The sequence below is a fragment of the Canis lupus genome, chromosome 6 (genome assembly GCF_048164855.1).
Source record: "Canis lupus baileyi chromosome 6, mCanLup2.hap1, whole genome shotgun sequence".
Taxonomy (NCBI): Eukaryota; Metazoa; Chordata; class Mammalia; order Carnivora; family Canidae; genus Canis; species Canis lupus.
Window position 1 is genome coordinate 54362169 of NC_132843.1, and position 18543 is coordinate 54380711.

Here is an 18543-nt window from a genome sequence, read left to right on the forward strand (position 1 = left end):
CCTTGTGGGGACTGCAAGTATGGTACACAGAAGTGTATGTATCAGGGAGAGTGTCTCTTGTAATATAACTGGGTAACATTGGCCAAGTCACCTAACCTCTTTTGATTTCTCTCAGTTTTCTTAATTGTGAAAGGCAGATGTTATTGGTATCTGTTAGTTGTTACTTCAAAAGTAGCTGTGACATGAAAATGGTTTGTGGGTATGAAGCAGTATCAATAACTGTCAGTGTTGTCAGTGCCACGATCTTTGGCAAAAGATCAAGGAGCAAAAGAACTGGAGTTCAGTTTGGCCTCTATGCTCAGGGGATGAAGGTTCACATTTCTCCTGTAAAATGAAAGAGAGGAGGGGTATCTGGGTGGCTCAGTTGGTTAAGTGTCTGCCTTCTGGTCATGATCCTGAGTTCTGGGATTGAGCCCCATGTCAGACTCCCTGCTCAGTGGGAGTCTTTTCCCTCTCCCTCTGCTGCTCCCCTCGCTTGTGCTCTCTTGCTCTCTCTATCAAATAAACAAACAAACAAACAAACAAACAAAGAAATCTTTTTAAAAAAATGGAAGAGAGGAGACCATGTGAAATGGGGAAAGTGAGCATCCTAGGACACTGACTCTAGTATGTTTATGGGACCCATTCTGCTCTTGTCCCACACCCCCTTTCTGAGCTGACATTGCTGGAATATAATCCTCTCTAAGAGATAGTTTTTAGTGGCTTAAGGTGTTTCTTTCCTTTCTGTAAGTGATGTTTTCCTGTCAACATAACACTCAGAGATCCCGAAAGAATGACTCTATATTGGCAGAATTTTGGAGTCACTGCAAACTTCTTAGGGAGTAGGTATATTTAATTTTTGTCCTCTCAAAACACAGCATGATTATGGCTGGCCATTACTAAGGTTATCCAGAGTCTATCAGACTCTGTGGTACCATTACATGTTATATAGGTATGTGTCATAAATGCCATAGGTTATTTTTATTGCAGTATAATTTGCATAAGACAAAATGTGCCATTTCAAGTTTACAGTTCAATGAGTTTTGGCAAACATCTACAACCACATAACCACCAGCACAGTCAAGATAGAGATTCCACATGCCCCCTTGCAGTCAATTCCCTGTCCCCACCCTCAGCCCAGACTGCTTTCTGTCATCACAGATTAGTTCTGGTTTCTCTCGAATGCCGTATAAATGTATTCATACAGGATGCAATCTTTTAGGTCTGGCTTATTGATGCCATAGATTACTGCATATGGTTTAAGCAAACAAAATTCAGCATATGTACCTACCTTCCTATGGTTTCGGCTAGTCTACAATTGGATGTCCTTGGCTAATGATAGTTCCAGTGACTGTAGTGGCCTGGGCTGATAACATTTCTGCTGTTTGGGTCAGAAAGAAATGTTTCCCATTTAAAAATCTTAGTTATCCCTTGCCAGTTATTAGCTGCCAGTGAGTGGCAAAGGCTTGGGGGTCAAGGAGCTTGTGGACTCTCCTGCTTCTATTTGCCATGTTATCATAACCTTGTATTACACAACATTTTTGCTGTTGACAAGCGTATGTATGTAAACCACTCATGGTTCAGCCAAATGGCATTTTTATTCACTTTTAAATTTTAAGAGTAATACATATTCGTTGTAGAAAATTTGAGAGAAAAAAGAGAAGAGGACAATAAAAATTTCCAATACTTTCTCATGGAGACTAACATTAAATTTTTAGGCACATTTCTTTCTATTTCTTTTTCCTCTAGATAGTCCACCATGCAGATATGAAAATACTATATATATAATTTTATATCCTGCATTTTTCATTTAATATTTTATTCATAGCATTCTTTGTGTCAGTGAAAAATTGTCATAAGCATATTTTAAATGGCCAGTATAGCTTACCTATATACCTAAAATACTACTGTATTATTAATGATAATATAAAATTACATATAATGTACAATTAATATAGAATTATCCCTGTATATCTCTATGTGTATAGGATTCATAATTCAACAAATGAGAATTAAAAAGCACTAGGGGGCCCTCCTTTTAAAAGGAATTATGTGATTTCTGTTCTAATTTGGTTTGTATAGATTATGCTTATAGCAGAATACAGCTATACCTACTTGATAGGAGGCACAAACTGGCTGCTAAATCGACTTAAGCGATGTAGAGAGTGCTTCCTAACCCTTCTGTTTTAACACCTTAAGCTTGCTGATTGGTATTTTCTGCCTGGCAGGTGTGTAGATTCAGCCATGCTTCCATGGGGACAACTGGTGAGATTCCATCTGTCAGATCTCAAATTGACAGAAGTGATAAGGGTAGGAGACTGGAGTGGTTCCTCCAGAGTTATTTTGCTTCCTGATGACAGCTAAGGAAAAATACAGGCAATAAAATTGGGAGTCTTTACTTTCTGACTCCTGCTCTTGACTGAAGGAGAGAAGCCTGGAGAGACATAAGTGCCAACTATGATGGAAAGTCTAGTACAACTACAGATGAAAGTCTGTGTGTCTATATTGAACTTCACTGGCTTTAATAGAACTCAAAAGATGTCTGCAGACAAACTGATTTGCAGGATGATCTAAAATCTGCCTAAGTGATAACCTTTGGAGAAAGGACTGTAGGGCTTGAACAGGCCCTCAATTGTATGCAGAGTAATACTATAATTTACCTAGTGGCACTCACAAAGGATGACATGACAAATGCTTAAAGTTTTGGTTCAGATGCTTCATAAATATTTATCGATTACTGAGCTAGGCACTGTGGGAGATATACGAGATGTGGCTCTGCAGTAATGTGGCTGATTTTTTAAAAACCAGGAATTCCTCAATCATATATTCAAGTGTGGTCTCTTTTTGAGAGGTTAAATATTTTTTCAGAGATGTTTTCACCACTCAGCACTCTCTAACTCCTTAGAGTTTGCTTTCAGCCTACAGCATATTTTAAAAAATATATGTGTATTTAAGATACATATATATTTAATTCTTAGAATTAGCCAAAAGTCATTTGGTACTAAACCTATGAACGTGGTAGGATAATATTCTGTTCATCTGAAATGATGTGTGACTGTGGAATACTGAGTCTGAGTTTTTGGAAAAGGTTTATTAATTTCAAAGGAGGAGTTCCAGTGATACTGTGTGAAATGCAGCATTATTGCCACCAGCTTATTGCTTCTCAAAATGACCCTGAAGGAAAATACTTATTTCAGTAATAGTTCTGATGTGTTCATAAAAAGTAAACTTCTTAGATAGAGAGCCACACCTAAAAATGGCTTAACCTTTAGGAATCTTCTGCCTCATTAGGAAGGTGGGAACCAGTGCGATAGTTAAGAAAGCTGGAATTGGCATTCTTCACTTGGTGCTGGACCAAGGCTGAGGTGATTGTGTGATGCACACAAGAAGCAGGGGAGGCTAACCCGGCTCCCCTTTCAGCTTTACACCCACCCTCAAAGGTGTAGGTTGTCTTTGTGTCAAAAATTCCCCCTCAGATTTTCCCCTTTGTTTTTGTTTTCTTCACTATTTGTTTTATACAGATGAATTTATGCGAAAAGGGTGTGGAGTGTGAGTATTAAATTTCTCCTGGTTCCATGTTATTGCAGAACTGATTCTGGAAATGGGAAGTAAAGAAGGAAACCAGTTAGCGAAAGTAGTTCAGGTTAGTTTCTTGAAGTAGGTGGGTGGGATTGATTTGAACTAAGTTCTGGAGAATAGAGATGACATACATTGCTTCAGTGCACATGAAATTCAAATTTATATAATGATTATACATTCTCTGTCTACTGCATGGTCACATGGTTTTTTATATTAGAATGCCAGGTACTCAGGGCAAGGGCTAGTGCTTCTGAGTTTTTTGTATTCCTCACAGCACGTAGCACAGTGCAGGACATCTCATCAAGGCTTCAAGAGAGAATTGTTACTCCCTGATTCCCTTCCTGTTTTCCCTTTTTTTCCTTTAAGCAAATGTGGTGTCTGAGTCTGCTCAGGCTGCCATAACAAAATACCATAGCCTGGGTGGCTTAACCAACAGAAGTTTATTTCCTCAAAATTCTGGAGGCTAGGAAATTCAACATTGAGGTGCTAACTGATTCGATTCCTGGTGAGGACTCTCTTCCTGGCTTGCAGATGGCTGGCTTCTCACTGTGTCCCCAGATGGCAGAGATAGAGGAAGCCTCTGTAAGGACACTAGTCCTACTGGATCAGGGCTCCACCCTCATTTGACCTCATCCTAAGTACAGCCACACTGAGGATTAGGGCCTCAACATATACATTTTGAGGAGACACATAGTTCAGTCCATATCACCGCTGGGACACTTATTACACCATGCTGTGATAATTTGTTTATGTCTATCCCCCATTGACTATGGTGTCCTTAGGTGCTAAGCACTGTGCTAGGCACTGAAAATCACAAAGATGGATCTTGGCTGCAAAGAGTTTATCATTAGTTGTATTTGTTTTCTATAGCTGCTGGAATGAATTACCACAAACTTAGTGGCTTAAAGCAACACAAATGTATTACTTACAGCTCTATAGGTTAGAAGTCTGATACATAGCTCACTGAGGTAAAATCAAGGTGTCAGTAGAGCTGTGTTCCTTTTGCAGGCTCTAGGCAGAATCTGTTTCTTTGACTTTTCCAGCTTCTAGAGGCAGCCAACAATCCTTGGCTTCTGGCTCCCCTTTCTCCATCTTAAAGCCAGCAAAATTGCATCTCAGTGACCACTCCACTGTAGTCACATCTCCTTCTGAAACAGCCAGGTAAGACTCTCTGTTCTTCAGGATCCATATGATTAGTCTGGGCCCATTCAGATAATTCACCATAATCTCCGTATCGCAAGGTCCTTAGTTTAATCACATCTGCAAAGTTCCATTTGCCATGTCAGGTAACATATTCACAGCTTCTGGAGATTTAAATGTGGACATTGTTGGTAGGGGGACATTATTCTTCCACATTAGTGGAAGAAGAGACATGTAAATCAGAGATTCAATGCAATGTGCCAAATGCAATAATGAAAATCTATTTAGGGTACATGTATATGGGAAGAAGGTGGTTAACAAATGATAGTTATAAATGAGGTACTGGCAGTAAAGATGAAGAGGATGAGGTGGGTATTAGGGAGTTAGAATGGGCATAATCTGGGATCCAACCTGATGTAGGGGATGAGGGAGAGAAAGAGAAAAGGAGTAGAATGACTTCCAGATTCTGGATTGGGACTGGGCAGGCCTCTTGTTGACTCTGGAGGGCATGGTTAGTTGCTCTTCATGCCCTTCTATCTTCATGATTACTCTGGCTACAACCATGTGGTGGATGGAGGCGTGATTCCATGAAAAGGCATGTTGGGCAGATATCCTACTAGGGATACACTTCAGTGGAGGAGATGGTGCATTCAGCTTTGTCTTTCTCTTTTGCTTTTTAAAAAAGTTGAGATACAATTTACAGTGAAACGCACAGATCTTAAATGTTTAGTTCGAGTCCATGAATATATGAATATATACTCATATCCAAATCAAGATATAGAACATTTCTGTCACTTTACGAAGATCTCTGGTGCCTCCTGCAGTCAATCCCTACACCTCAAAGGCATCTAGTACTCTGATTTCTATCATGGTAGATAATTTTGCCTATTGTACAACTTTGTATAAATGGAAGCACGCAATATGTACTCTTTGATGCCTTTCATTTAATATAACGTATCTGAGATTCAACTATGTTACTGCTGTATCAGACGTTCCCTCCTTTTTGTTGTTTAGAAGTATGTCCAAATTTGCTCTTTCGTTCATCTTTTGATGGACATTCGGGTTATTCTTAGTGTTTTGGTTGTTTGGACATTTTTATACAAGTCTTTTAGGGTTAAAGGAGACTTTATAGGGATCCCTGGGTGGCGCAGCGGTTTGGCGCCTGCCTTTGGCCCAGGGCGTGATCCTGGAGACCCGGGATCGAATCCCACATCGGGCTCCCTGCATGGAGCCTGCTTCTCCCTCTGCCTGTGTCTCTGCCTCTCTCTCTCTCTCTCTCTCTGTGTGTGACTATCATAAATAAATAAATAAATATAAATAAATAAATAAATAAATAAATAAATAAATAAATAAATAAAGGAGACTTTATAGGATTAAATGCTGAGATTAGAAAAGATGAGCTGTTTTGAGTAAGTTAAGTCAGAGGTACTTGTGGGACATTCGGGTAGTGAGGTCCAGGACCAGTTTTGAGTACAGTCTACGGTAAAGGAGAGAGACGTGGGCTAGCAATTTAGATTTCTGTAGTCGCTAGTCATTATGCAGAATCAAAGCCATGGCAAAAATCCTCAGGCAGAGTATAAAGTGTGAGACAAGAAAAGGCCCATGAATTAAACCCTGGAAAGCATGGATATCTCTTTGTAAAGTGGAACAGTCTAAGGAGGCTGAGCAAGCATGACCATTTATCTTTGTGTCTCCATAGCAGGCATAGGACTCGACGCACAGGCACGTCTCAATTTGCTAAATTTAACAGAATATGTGCAGAGTACACGCTCTTTGATAGACCCTATAGGAGGAGTCTTACAGGACACAATGAGTGTGGTGATTGAAGAGAGGGAGCCATGCGGGGTAAGCATGACGGGCTTCACCTTAGCTTCGACAGCTGGGAGATGGAATTGTTAGAGTTGAATAATTAGGTAGGGTCAGGCTACCCAGGTCCTGAAATGGATATCAGGTGGAAGAATTTAGACCCCCAGGCCAGCCACCTTGAGAAGAGGTGGGTTCTGAAAGTAGGGCGTGAGAACATGAGATTTGCTTTTAGGAAGTGACTCTGGCGGCGACGGAGGCACTGAAGCTGCTGCTGGCGACAAGGCTGAGCTCCTATCGGTAGGTCTTTTCCCTGGTCTTTGGCTTTGTAGCTGCCGCTGATTCCCGGACCAGGCGCTGTAACTGTGCCTCTGAGCCTTGGCAGCGGGAGACAGAGGTCGTGGCATCTGGCCGCAGCTGGGAGGCAGTGCGTGCGCGCCGGCCCGAGGTGTCGGGTCGGGAAGCCTCCCGCGGAATGCGGCCAGGAGGGGCGCGGAGGGGCGCGGAGGGGCGGCCGAGGAGCCAGGCCACGCCCCCTCTCGCCCGCGCAGGCGCGCTGCGGGCCGTTAGCTGTCAGGAGCCGAGCGGCTGGCGGGCGGCGGGGTCCGACGTCTGCGCTGGAACCGGCTGACAGCACCCAGCCCGGCAGGGGCGGCAAGGGCGGCAAGGGCGGCAAGGGCGGCAAGGGCGGCCCCGGCTCCCCCGCCAGCCAGGTCGCAGAGGAGAGCAGGGACCAGCGGCGGCCGGCGACGCTGGCGCGATGGGGAACCGGGAGATGGAGGAGCTGATCCCGCTGGTGAACCGTCTGCAGGACGCCTTCTCGGCGCTGGGACAGAGCTGCCTGCTGGAGCTGCCGCAGATCGCCGTGGTGGGCGGCCAGAGCGCGGGCAAGAGCTCGGTGCTCGAGAACTTCGTGGGCAGGTGAGCGCGCAGGGCGCGGGGGGCGGGGCGGGGACCCCGCTAGGGGCGGCTGGAGCGTGCCGGGCCGGCGGGAGCCCGGGGCGGGCCGGGGCCGAGGCGGAATGGAGGGCAGAGCGGCGGCGTCCGTGGGGCGGGCGGGGTCGTCCCGGCTCCGGGCATCCTCCGTCCGCCGCCCCCCCGCCCCGCCCCGCCCCGCCGCCCCCGCCCGGTGGCCCCCCTGTCTGCCTTTCATCCTGCGATACAAAGCCATTTCCTCTCCGTCCTCCGGTCGCGGAGTCAGGGGAGGGGGGTCCGCCCGGCGCGCCGGCCTCGGGCAGCCTGGATGCGGAGCGCGCCCGGGAGCTTCCCGGTCCCCGTCTGCTGTGTTTTCCCGGCTCCACATCCCCCCCGTTTCCTGCCAGGCTCCCCGAGGCTCCCGGCGCCCCCCGCCCCCGCCCCCGCCCCCCGCGGAGCCGCCGTCCTCCTCGCCCCGGGTCTCGGCGGCGCTCAGCTGGCTGCGGCTGGAGACAGTCGCCCTCAGCCCCTCGCCGGGGAGGCGGGGTGCGAGGAGAAAGGAGCCGTTTGTTGTGGTGAAAGCTTCATCCTGCCACGCTTCCCCACCATTCTCCTCCCTAGGAGTCGAAGAATAAAAGGTGGTGTGTGTCCGCGTGGGCACCCCTTCAGAGCCCCAGGCTTGTGTCGAGGGAGGGGAACGTGGACCCGGGTTGCCCAGATGCCATGTCATTCCTGCATCCTCTCGGAATTGACCAGCATCTTTCTCGCACCTCCCTGCGCCCCCCCCCCCCCCCCGCGGCGGCTTCCGTTCCCGGGGCTCGCCTCTGTCCTGCGGGGCTTCGAGATAAAATGAGGGGTCTCAGTTAGAGTTACGGATTTCATCGTGGCTCTTCGCACGGAAAGAGCTTAAAGGATTCATTTTTGAATTGGGAATCAGCATTGCTTCCCCTGAGCAGTTCGCCAGGGATTAAGTTACCTTAACGGCCTCGCCTGAGGAGCGCAGACATTTGCCAAGAAAAGCCCGTTTGGGAGCATTACGAAGGCTGAAATCTGTTCCCTGTAGTAAACCAGGTAGAAATGTGCAGCCGTGAGACAGCGGGCCGGAGAGGGGACAATCCAGATTGTACTTCACTCCCTTTACTTGGCTAGTTAAGTGACTGGAGATTCCAGAGGGTCCTGTTCCTTTCTTTCTTTTTTCTTTTTTTTTTTTTCTTTTTTGATTTCTGTTAGTATTTGGTGGTGTGTAAAATTTCCATACTCCCACATCTCCTTTGGGAATGTTAGTATCTATAAAGTGCATATTCTTCTATCTTAGATGATGCTCTCTCTGATGATATTCTTTTTTCCCCTTGTATGAACTAGAAAGCTTAGGATCCTAATAAAAAAGTAGAATTGCTGACAATTGGCTGGTATCATTGCGTAAGTCTCTTAATCCCTTCACTTCGGTCTTACCATTTTGAGTGATGAGAAAAGTGATGGTAAAACATTTTGCATACGTCATCTTAGACTAATGGTGAAGTGATGGATGGATGTGATTTCAGACATAAACACGACAGTCATATACTTAAGAGTTTTACTTTTTTTGATTTAGTGTCAGTGAAATTCACTAAATTTAAAGTGGTATCCATAGGAAAGTGAGATTTGAGGACAATGTAATTTTGAATTTTCAAACTCCAGCACATTTAACATGGTGCCTTAATAGTCATTTAACTACTTTTGTTTTTTAAACAAACAATTGAAGACTAAAATTGTAAGTAATTCAAATGCAGTTACCATATTTTTATGCATCTTTTTCATATATTTACTTGGATAGGCCTGTCTTATAAATGCATTGTTTGTGTCAAGAGCTGTTGAACCTAATGTCAGTATTATGCACATATCTCAATTCTGTTCTCCAGGTTTTCAAATCCTGACACACTTCTTAATGCTGTAATAAAGTTGTATACATTTCCCCTCACTAGCTATAGTCTTAAAATGTGAATTAAAAGGAAAAGATATATGGAAGAGTAAAATATTTTAGCTTAAGCATTTTTGTGCTTTTCATTTAGAATGAAAAATAAGGACATTATAAGCATTATACAAATCAGAGCATTTAGCACAATAGTACTCTGTTATACTTTTTAAAGTTTTACCAACAATTACTGTTAAAATATCAAATCAAAGAAAAGGGTGAACATAGAGGGAAAAACTCACTTAATAAATATATAAAGGCTTTATTATCTGTAGAGATGACACTTGCCTAGCAGAGCTTATATATTAGGAAAAATTAATTAAAAAGGTCATTTGACTTTAATAAAGGTTTCGGTCATTGAATTATTGAGGAATCTAATTTCTAATTATAAACCAACCTTAGGGAAAAAGGAGTTCTCAATTTTGAAAGGAGATTGGTCCTAGGCAGAAAAAAACTACTTGTATTCCACTATAACCTTTTATCTTTTTGTTATCCAGAAGTTTTGTAATAAGGATAAGGTCCTTTCCTTTAAGGATGAAACTTTATTCTTTTACACGTAGCTGTTTTCATTTGAGGACTCTGGCGTATTGTAGTTATCCAATGTAGTCATAAAACAAGGGGTCATTGCTTGTATGAATTGTGTTTGCTCTCATTTAAGCTTGTTCTCTTCAAAATAATGATGCATTTTCCTCAATACTTAACAATCCATATTTAGTGGATTAACTATTTTCTCCTCTCAGATAGTTTATATTGATTTTTTTTTTGATACCACTGAATGAATCTGGTTGTGAATGTGTTTACTTCATTAAACTGTAGCTGTAAAATCCAATTTTGGGGTGACAAGTTTTAAATTGTTATGAATAAAATGAGTCATGAATGAACTACTTGTTTGTGATATTCTTTCTGAAGTGATGAATTTACATATTAATGTAATATAGCGTGAGTAACCAGATTGTTCTTTTGGTTGTTCAGATGAGCTATAGACTGGCAGTGAGAGGCAGCGTAAGGTCTAGTGAGTAGAAGCTGAGACTTATCGTGTGAATATAGGGGTTCATTATCTGGTGTGGGGTCTGCCCATTTGGTTTGTGTGTTAAAGAACTGAATTTACTCAACTACTTTCATATCCAGTGGTTTTTTTTTATTGCAGTGCAGTGAGTTGATATGATGATGGTTATGATAGTGATTAACATTTATTGAGAGCTTGCTATGCATCTGGTGCTACTCTAAGGACTCTTACATGGGTATTCTCATTTAATACTCATAAAACCTCACAAAGGAAGTTACTCTTATGAGTTTCATTTTATGGAAGAAGAAATTGAGATTTAGACAGTTAAGTAACTTGCTGATGGCTAATTTAATTTAACATAAAAACAGTGGAGCTAGGATCCAACCTGAGGTGTGGGCTCTATACCTATACTGTAAACCAGGGTGCCATATTGCTCCCTCCATACTTAGATTTACCAAATCCTCTGATAAATACTTTTAACTTCTTTCTTTGACCACACTTAAAAAGCACCTCCTGGGGATCCCTGGGTGGCTCAGCGGTTTGGCGCCTGCCTTTGGCCCAGGGCGTGGTCCTGGAGTCCTGGGATCAAGTCCCACGTCAGGCTCCCTGCATGGAGCCTGCTTCTCCCTCTGCCTGTGTGTCTGCCTCTCTCTCTCTCTCTCTCTCTCTCTCTCTCTGTGTCTTTCATGAATGAATAGATAAATGAAATCTTAAAAAAAAAAAAAAGCACCTCCTAAATGGACAAGAAGCTGCCATATTAATAGTAGTGTTCATATTTATTTAAGTCTACTTTGCCTTATTTCACAGAAGATTTGAGGCAACCCCTTAGGCAGAAGCCACATTAGTTAAAGAATAACTACTTTACTATATTAGACATTCTTGAAGGGAGCTCTAGCATGTAATTGGGTTGTTTATTTAAGTATGTGTTTAGAATACATATAACTTGTTTATGGAGGTGTTAAAGGAAAACTGTATTAGTTGCTAATGTGAAAATGTTTTATAATGATATACTTGTTAAAAACATTAGTTTTTCAATACTAATTATATAGGCAGAGAATTCCACATTATTTTATTCTAGTCTGAGTGCTAGACTTTTAATTTTGTACAAATATAGCAGGTTTTGTGATTAATGATTAAAAAAAGATTTTTCAAAGTGACTGTGTTAAGGGAGTGCATTTCAAGTGGAAATGTCAAATGTATACTTATATAGTTGTGATTTTTAAAAAGATTTTATTTATTTATTCATGAGAGACACAGAGACAGAGGGGCAGAGACACAGGCAGAGGGAGAAGTAGGCTCCATGCACGGAGCCCAATGTGGGACTCTATCCCAGGACTCCAAGATCATGCCCTGGGCCAAAGGCAGGTGCTAAACCGCTGAGCCACCCAGGCGTCCCTAGTTGTGATGTTTTAAAGACAGATATGTGGATTGTCTAATAAAAGTTTTTTTGAGAGAGAACCTTAATAGCCACTTGATGCTGTTGTTGCAATGGACATAACTGGATAATTTAAAAAAAATCCTTAAGTCATTTACATGGCTTAGATAGGCACTAATCTATTCTTGAATACTTTGACTGATTTCAAGAGAGTAGTTAAAAATTGAGGAGGCCAGAGTTCTCTAATTGCGAGTGAGATTAGGCACAGAAGCATTCATATTAGTAAAACTTCTTAATTCAGAAACAGGTTTGTATTGAGGAAAATTATTTTTTTAAATATCAAAGCAGCTGAATTAGTGAATATTTTTCAAAAAATAGCTTCCGGGTATTAAAATGATTAGATAAATAGGTGCTAACAATTAAGTTGTGATAATTTTTGAAAATTGTGCTTCATGGTTCCCAAGAGTCTATTTATTTATTTATTTATTTATTTTTTTTTTCCAAGAGTCTATTTAAATAAAATGTCAGACACTTGAACTTTTTTTGGTCCAACAATGAATTGATAAAATCTGAACTTATGAAGATACTTTTGCTGAATTAACATACAAGATATACTTTAGGTGATCACAAGTGTACAGTTGGAGTTAATTACTACAATCAACTTAATTCTTTTTTATTAATAGTATCTGAGAAGAATACAAGTAGGTATATTGGACTTGGATAGGATATCTCTGTTTTGAAATTTACTGTTGATGATCAGATATCAGAGTGTACTTTATTGATTTCTTTAAGAGTAAATTTGGATAGACAGTCATCCAGAACTTGGGAGGAATGGAAACTTTAATAGTTAGCTATGTTATTATGCTAAAGGTTAGGCTATTGGATTATTAGGTGTTTTTCTTAGGTAGTAGTACCTTTTGTTAGGGCTAGTAAATGGAGTTAAATTATGATGTTTTATTTATTATTATAATTTATTTGATATCGAGGGGACTACAAGCAGCTGAAAGAGATGATTTTTTTTTCTCTCCCACAAGAGCCAAGTCAAGGGAACCCTAAATTAATTAATGTACTGTATAGAATAATCCACTTTTTTTTTTTTTCTGTCTGGATGAAGTTTTGCCCATCTCTGAGTCTGCTTTGTAATTTCTCGCAGTCTCAGCATTAATTGATTATTTAATTGATTAAACATTTTTTTTTAAGAGATGGGGGGGCAGATATAGAGAGAGAATCCCAAGCAGGCTCCATGCTCAGCACCAAGCCCTTTCAGGGCTCAATCCCCTGACTCTGAGATCATGACCTGAGCCAAAATCAAGAGTTAGATGCTTAACCCTGAGCTACCCAGGTGCTCCTCAGCATTAATTTAAAAATCCACTACATTTTTATAAAGTAGAAGTAAGAAGAAAGCCAGTGTTTATTTAGCCTTAATGAGTTGTAAGCATGGACACTATTACATACTTTCCATGCTTTCCTTACTTTCCCTGTTTTCACATCCCCTTGTCAATAAGGGAGGAAAACTCAGGATTAGAGACAAGAGTAATTAGAGTCACATGGCTAGTAAGTGGCCAAACTGAGATTTAGCCTTGGATATGACTCCTATTGATGCTCTTGAGAAGTATGATCAAGTCAAGTCAATGAACATATATTTATTGAGTTCTGAGTACACTGAGTAAGAATATAGCAGGAAGTATGAATGCATAGAAACTGATGTTCTTACAAAAAGAACTGACAACGTAAGGTATGAGAGCTCAACTTTCAAGTGGTTTTATAAAATAAATGCAGTTAGGTATAATGCAAATTGGGATAAAATAAATTATACTATGTCAACTTACTTTTACAAAAAAGAAAAAAAAACCTTGAAAACCCACAATTCTGAAATTGAATTGGGATATAAGAGGAAAGTAGACAATATATGAGTTTCCAGTGTCGTTTGGCAGCTTGGTATCATTTTAACTCAAGGCTGCATGTAACTAGAGTATCGATGTCAAAGTGGGAAAGTGGTTATCTGTGTTTCAGTGTCTGACTCCACAGCAAAGCATTGAATTTAGACTATCACTTTATCACAAAGAGATACAATGTACTGGAGAGGGCCTGAGAGAAGATTAGGAGGAAAGAAAAAAGGTTGGAGAGATTAAAAATATAGCTGGATGCAGTAAAGGCTGAGTGAGAGTGGGATGGATTAGGCCAACTGCTTTATATGTACCTCTAAGGCACTAATGCTGAAGGGAGTGGAATTCTATTTTCTTTTTAAGAACAAGGCCTTTATTATTTATTTATTTTTTAAATATTTTATTTATTTATTCACAAGATACACACACAGAGAGAGGCAGAGACATAGGTAGAGGGAGGAGAAGTAGGATCCATGCAGGGAGCCTGATATGGGACTCGATCCTGGGACTCTGGGATCATGCCCTGGGCCGAAGGCAGACGCTCAAACACTGAGCCACCCAGGCATCCCAAGAATAAGGCCTTTAGTTCAAGTAATGAAGTAAACTGAAGACAAAATGTCAGGGAAGATTTTCTACAGGCAAACCTGAGAATAGAATGTGTTGATATTGTTTAGAAGTGGGGGAGGGTAAAGGAATAGTGTTGACACTGAACAATATGCATTTTTGAGTTAAACACTGTCCTGACAGATTAGAGGGTTTATTAATACCAAGTTGGTATTTTTTGTTTTGTTTTGTTTTGTCATAGGAAGCTTAGCTTTGCTTTTATCAGTAGCAAGTACAGGCGTTTCACTAGGTTCTGTAAGAAACTTTCTTCTGTCTTAATTTGCTAACATAAGAGCTACATTAGGATGCAGAGAGACTGAGAGATTTACCCAAGGTCAGAGACAGAATCAGAGCTGAATTTGGAACTTGGTGTTCAGAACTGGGAGCCCTGTTCAGGTCATCATCTTCTTTTCCTCCTCTTGTTGTTTTAAGGTGCCTCCCTTGTATCCTCGGTCTGCCTCCTCGTTTTCCCATTCCTTTCCATTAGACCAGTCTTTCTGCCTCCTAGATATTTCCCTTCATTACTTTGCTCACTAGCAGATCTGCAGTGATGCTTCATCCCCCTGCCCTACCAATAGCAGAAGGAAAGAAGGAGCAGGATTTTTGTCAAGCTTAGGCTTAGACCAGTAAGTTGGCTGCGATAATATACGCTAGTATATTTGTGACTTTTAGGAAACAGGCCCAGGAAAAGACTAAATGCAATAGTGAATATTTTCACACATTATTAATGTTTTCCCACCAGGTGGGCGTATCTAGAAAGTTGTGTCTGTGGTGGTCACTGATAGACCTTGCTTAAACCAAAGAAAGCTTTTGAAAAGTTGAGCATTGGTAAATCATATAAATATGGCAAGTTACTGTTTTAAGAAATGAATAGAACTTTTTGGTAAAATAAAAGATAGGTATTGGGTAGCAAATCCTCACCTTTTAGTTTTCCTGTTTCTTAGGTATTGTTACTTTTTTGTTTTTGTGTTCTTAGAGTGAGGCCCATCAATATCATAGAAATTATTTTAATAATTTCAACAAACATTAATATTGTGTTAAATCCTTAATATTCATTGATTAGAAAGGCAAGATAGTTGTTGAGGAAAAGGATGATATATTTAATCCATGAATTATGTGAATGACACAGGACTGCTTTAGATCTTGTTTTTCTGACATCCCTGCTGAAAGTCCTGTATTTCTCAAAGTTTAAAGTGTGTGCCTCAGTACTATTTTGTGACAGTGTCTCATTTTCATCTCCTACTGCTTCAAGGTCATGATATACCCATGAATAACACATACATACCTCTTAGAAGTGGTAGGGCTTCTGAAGGACCTCATTGTCTATTGTTTCAGTGGCTTGGAATTGAAAAGACAAATTCATTTAAATTAGTAATTTGATGGGTGACTAATCTTATTTATGATATTTCTTAGATCTCAAAAAGCCAACATTTGACAAGGACTCATCATATCCTGGTGCCAAAATGCAGGCTTTGCTCACTGGTGTTTCAGTCCTACCTCTGCCTTGTTTGGTAGCATGGCTCCTCAGTAAGGCACTGAACTTCCCTGGGACTTAATTTCCTCATCTGCAGTATAGGGGTAAAATACGGACTTTATTATTTTATGTGCATGCGAGTTCTAAGTAAGATAATGTATAGTGTATGGTCCATAATGTGCATTCAATAAACTATGGCTATGATATTATGATTTATAAGAAAATATATATTTGATCATTCATATGACAAATATATTTCTCTCTCTCCTTTTTAAAAAATTATTTATTTATTTGTTTATTTATTTATTTATTTATTTATTGCATGTGGGGAGCAGAGGGAGAGGGACAAGCAGACTCTGCTGAGCAAGGAATCCATTGTGGGGCTTGATTTCACTACTCTGAGATCATGGCCTGAGCTGAAACCCAGAGTCCAATGCTTAACTGACTGAGCTATGCAGGTGCCCCCCACTTTTTTCTTAAGATTTTATTTTAAAAAAAAGATCTTATTTCATATGACCAAAATACAATTCTCATACTGTTTGGTCTTCATTCACAGTTCTTGTCTTATAGCTCACAAAAGTTGAAATTCCCAAAGTATTGAGAGTGATAAAGTAGTCTTTTTGTTATATTATGTGGTGACTTGGAAAAGGATGGGGGCTGGTTGTCAGTGGAACTAACCCTGTGATTAGAGGGTTGGAATTTTCAGTCCTTTCCCCGAGCTTCCTGGGAGAGGAGAGGAACTTAAGGTTGAATCAGTTACCAGTAGCCAGTGATTCAGTCAATCTTGGCTATGAAATGAAGCCTTCATAAAAACCCAGGAGAGAGAAAACTCCGAGTTGGTGAACACATGGAGATTTAGGGAGTCTAGATTGCCTGAAGAGGGCATGGATTACCTCACCCTTTCTCCATACCTTGCCCTATGCATCTCTTCCATCTGGTTGTTCCTGACTTATATCCTTTAATGATAAACTGGTAATCTAATAAGTTAAATGTTTCTCTGAGTCCCGTGGGGCACTCTAGCAAATTAATTGAGCTCAGAGAGGATCAGATTGGCATTTGAAGTGTTGGGGTACAAGCTTATGGGACTGGGCCCTCAACCTTTGGAATCTGAGCACTGCTTGTTGGCTTGGGAACCTCCCTCACCACATTAGAGTTGGTACTAGAACCCATTTAATGGCTATTAGTCTATGTCTTTTATCTAGACTGGAAGTTTTCAGAATATTTTTAAAAACAAAAATAAATTTAGGAGAGATGATAGTAAAGCATATATGCAAATTCTCCATTTTGTGCATGTTGGAAAATTACAGCTGCGTCAAAATACTAACTTTTAGATCATCCTAACTTAGAAAATATATGGGCCTTCCTTAGAGAAAGCATTGTCCACATCCACACTTAACATTACCCATAGTGTATTTTTTTCTTTAAACAGCGTAAAACAACATAAATCCAGTTTGTGTGTTTTCTCTCATCAGTTCCAGAGCACTTTTCCTTTTTTTTTTTTTTTTAATTTATTCGAGAGAGAGAGAGAGAGAGAGAGAGAGAGATGCAGAGACACAGGCAGAGGGAGAAGCAGGCTCCATGCAGGGAGCCTGACATGGGACTTGATCCCAGGTCTCCAGAATCACACCCTGGGCTGAAGGTGGCGCTAAACCACTGAGCCACCTGGGCGGCCCCCAGAGCACTTTTCTATTTATTCTTTTATTAATCCAAACATATTCCTGAGAAGAGAGTAAAGACTTGTTTTATTAACTTCAATCAGAAATGAAGAAGATTGAGCTGGTAAAAGTTAAATGATATGCTAAGGTTTATTTTTATTTTATTTTACTTTTTAAAAATATTTTATTTTATTTATTCATGACAGAGAGAGAGAGAGAGAGAGGCAGAGACACAGGCAGAGGGAGAAGCAGGCTCCATGCAGGGAGCCTGACGTGGGACTCGATCCTGGGTCTCCAGGATCAGGCCCTGGGCTGAAGACGGGGCTAAACCACTGAGCCACCCGGGCTGCCCCATGCTAAGGTTTAAATGGTGATATTAGAGATAATGAATGTAATAGAATTAGTAACATTGCAATAGTAGAATTAAAATGAGTTTTGCTGCAATTTTCCTTTGTTCTTAGAATAAATTTTAAGGAAAGTATTTGATTCTATGATATGGAATAAACCATTCTTAGCATATCTGTATCTTTTGAAAATATCAGATGAAATTACAGGCAAAGATGGGGGTAGAAGTGGGAAAAACAATAGTGAGTCCTACTAGAAAAGCAGGACTACTGAGTGAGTGTATAAGCTAAGTCCAAGGAACAGAAAACATCTATAGCAAAGAGATTGGGAGGTAAGACAGAAAAATAGTGTTGGTGTTGTTAGGCTTTAGAGAAGTAGTGCAATTCGTATAGAAGTTGAAGTAATATCCAGTGATTATTTTCAGTGGAAAAACTCATATTCTGACTCAATTGACAGTCTCACAACTTACTAACCACCAGTTTCAGCTCTGGTGGAAGCTAACTGGTTCTATTTGGAATGATGTTGTCTTTGTGTTACTAGGTATGCCTCAGAACATTTGTGTAAGAGTAGCTTTGAGTGCCTTATCTAGAGGAAACTTAGAGATCTGTGTGTTTCTGCTTTCTGGTTAATAAAACTGAGATTCATTCTTTTCATATATTTAAAAGAGGGGAAAAGGCTCATGGTCTATTTTCACGGGTCCTAGCATTCATGATTCTGAATCCTACTTCCTGGACAATAACCATTGTGTGGTGAGATTTTTGTATTTTCATCTAGAAATACTAATATAACTTTCTGAATACTGGCTGCAGTTTTGTGGATTCAATTTAAGAAA

The 18543-nt window shown here is 40.7% G+C and overlaps 1 protein-coding gene across 9 annotated transcripts in view; it reads left to right on the plus strand.

Moving 5' to 3' along the window:
* The first annotated feature begins 7048 nt into the window (after positions 1-7048).
* The window catches only part of DNM3 (dynamin 3), a 547902-nt gene continuing 536407 nt past the window's right edge, over positions 7049-18543 (plus strand). For 8 of the 9 annotated variants that reach the window (XM_072830615.1, XM_072830618.1, XM_072830613.1 and 5 more), the window contains exon 1: positions 7049-7422. In XM_072830615.1, coding sequence (XP_072686716.1) covers positions 7262-7422 — 161 coding nt within the window. In that variant the 5' untranslated portion in view covers positions 7049-7261. The remainder of the gene's footprint in view (positions 7423-18543) is intronic. The other variant, XM_072830622.1, reaches the window with a different exon arrangement.